The sequence below is a fragment of the Triplophysa rosa genome, linkage group LG12, assembly GCF_024868665.1.
Source record: "Triplophysa rosa linkage group LG12, Trosa_1v2, whole genome shotgun sequence".
Taxonomy (NCBI): Eukaryota; Metazoa; Chordata; class Actinopteri; order Cypriniformes; family Nemacheilidae; genus Triplophysa; species Triplophysa rosa.
In genome coordinates, this window is record NC_079901.1 from 5,954,959 (window position 1) to 5,957,359 (window position 2,401).

The 2,401-nt window shown below is 38.1% G+C and overlaps 1 protein-coding gene across 1 annotated transcript in view; it reads left to right on the forward strand.

Annotated features, from left to right (window-relative positions):
• The first annotated feature begins 311 nt into the window (after positions 1 to 311).
• The window catches only part of LOC130563222 (uncharacterized), a 2,665-nt gene continuing 575 nt past the window's right edge, over positions 312 to 2,401 (forward strand). Inside the window, exons 1-3 of the mRNA XM_057348654.1 lie at positions 312 to 404; positions 1,562 to 1,798; positions 1,923 to 2,257. Coding sequence (XP_057204637.1) covers positions 326 to 404; positions 1,562 to 1,798; positions 1,923 to 2,257 — 651 coding nt within the window. The 5' untranslated portion in view covers positions 312 to 325. The remainder of the gene's footprint in view (positions 405 to 1,561; positions 1,799 to 1,922; positions 2,258 to 2,401) is intronic.

Genomic DNA, 2,401 nt, shown 5'->3' on the forward strand with positions numbered 1-2,401 from the left:
AACATTGAGGCACAAAAGTAGAGCAGAAGCAGCACTTGACAGCCCAAAAAATTAAATTTGATGAGCAATGGGGAAACAAAATAAAAAAAGATGGCAATATGTGCAAAATTATGAATTCGGTGGACTTGCTTGTAAGTAAATGTAGTGAAATATAGTATGAACAAGTATTATAATTAAAATAATTTTTTATGTGAAATACAATCGTGGATTTTCAGATGAGTACTCAGCATTTTTTTCTATTTTTCAGCTCCATAAGTTGGAAATTCTGGGTGTCTCACCAATTCTCTTAATAACTATGCAGAGAGGCCAGCACAGCTCTACAAAAATGTTTGTAAAGAACTCCTTTATTCATAGCCATCCCTCACTACCAGTCATGCAGAGACTTTATGAAGCTATTGTAGGAGGTATTTATTTTAATCACTTTATTTTGCACATTTTACTGATTAAAAGTATGTATTACTTGTCCAAACTATTTTGGTTATGATGTCATAATCTGAGTATTTTTATATAGTTTTTGTTGAAATGGCTGTCAGTGCAGTGTCAGTGTTTGCTTTAGCTGGGCTCTTCACCCTTAACCCTTATATACTAGGGTTACTTTGCCTGCTGTCATTGTTGGTTTATGAATCACAATTGTTATAGCAAAGAAAAAAACTCAGTGCACCCACTCTGAGAATACTGGCTAACTAGTGATAATGGTCCACTGATCTCATGTTGCATTTTTAGTCCAGTTATACTTTTCTTTGCTAAGCCTCAACCTGTAAAATGATGTAGTGTTGGGGCAAAATGAGAGTTTTGGAAGGATTTCTTTAACGATTATATGCTACAATGTCTTATGAGAGTGTTGAGAAAAACACAGCATCAAGAATCTGCATATTAAACTCAACAATGGTGACAATCAGCAGAATGAAAAAGTCACGATGCAATGCATGCTGGGTAACATAGTTCAACACTTATTCATGCCTCCCAGCATGCATTGCAGCATGAAGCTTCTAAGTTTATTCTTACCATTGTTGAGGTTCATACACTGAGTTTTGATGTATTTGTATCTTAATTATAAATTGTTGCAATGTTTATGTGCATAATTCATTTAGAAGACCTTTATACTATCTGATTGTCTCATAACAGCTGAATCTCACTCTCTACTACACACATTTGACAGCACAACACTGTTCTCATCAACATTTAGCCATGATTATACTATCATCAAATACTCCTTCGGCATTACTCAATATAACAAATGTTCTCTATACAGTAAATACACAGTTACAGCAGCCAGAGGAAGAGAAGTCAAACACTGTAGAGTCAAGAGCTCAAATTAAGCAAGCACTGATCAACATAATGGTGTCTTCAAATGACAAATAAACCACATCTAAACCTCTACAGCTCACAGTACAATAGTAAGATCACAGTTTGAGAACACCATGAGTTTGTTGTGAGATTACATTTTGACCTCATCGTGAGTATTCTAAAAACTGATGGTGACATCACTGTGACATCAACGTGTTGTCTGGGGGATATAGTTATACTTTTTTTTTTATAAAAAGAATGTTTGTTTCTACAGGGAAGAACTGCCCCTCTACCCTCAGTGACCGTGCGACTAAAGTCTCTCACCCTGTTGGTACCGTCTCTGACTCCATAGCGACAGTCAGCGACCACGCTGCAACAGTCCCTGACCCTGAAGCTACAGTCAGCGACAGCGACCACGTCGCTACAGTCTCCCACCCCACCTCTACCGTCAGCAACCAAGCTGATGTGTTCTGTATGCCAAAACAGAGGAAACATACACAATTACACTCTGGTAATAATCATATTTTGCCTTGTTCATTATTGATAGTCATTTAAGGAAATGCACTCCTTTTCACTTCATTTGTTATAGTTAATTAATATTTAAACCTTAATAATTTTGTTGTTGTTTAAATTAGTCAGCAACCATGCTGCTACAGTCTCCCACACTACCTTTACAATCTTCCACCCCGCCCCCGAAGCTACAGTCAGTGACCACGGCGCTAGTCTCTCCCTTCGCAAGTCTCTCCCTCCGAAGCTACAGTCAGCGAGTATGTCACAACAGTCTCTCTGTCCGAAGCTACAGTCAACGACCGCCCTGCAACAGTCAGCGACCATGCCACCACAGTCTCCCATCACGCTGCTACAGTCCGTGATCACGCCACGACAGCCTCCCCTCACACAGCTACAGTCAGCAACCAAGCTGACATGTTCTACAAGCCAATACAGAGGAAACGTAGGCAATTACACTCTGGTAATGATTTATTTTGCTTTATTTATTAATGCTAATTGTTAAAAAAGTTATAGTTAATTAACATTTAAACCTTTTTATTTTTGTTGTTGTTTAATGACTCGGGGGTATGTAAACTATTGACTTCAACTGCAAATTAGTTTTAAT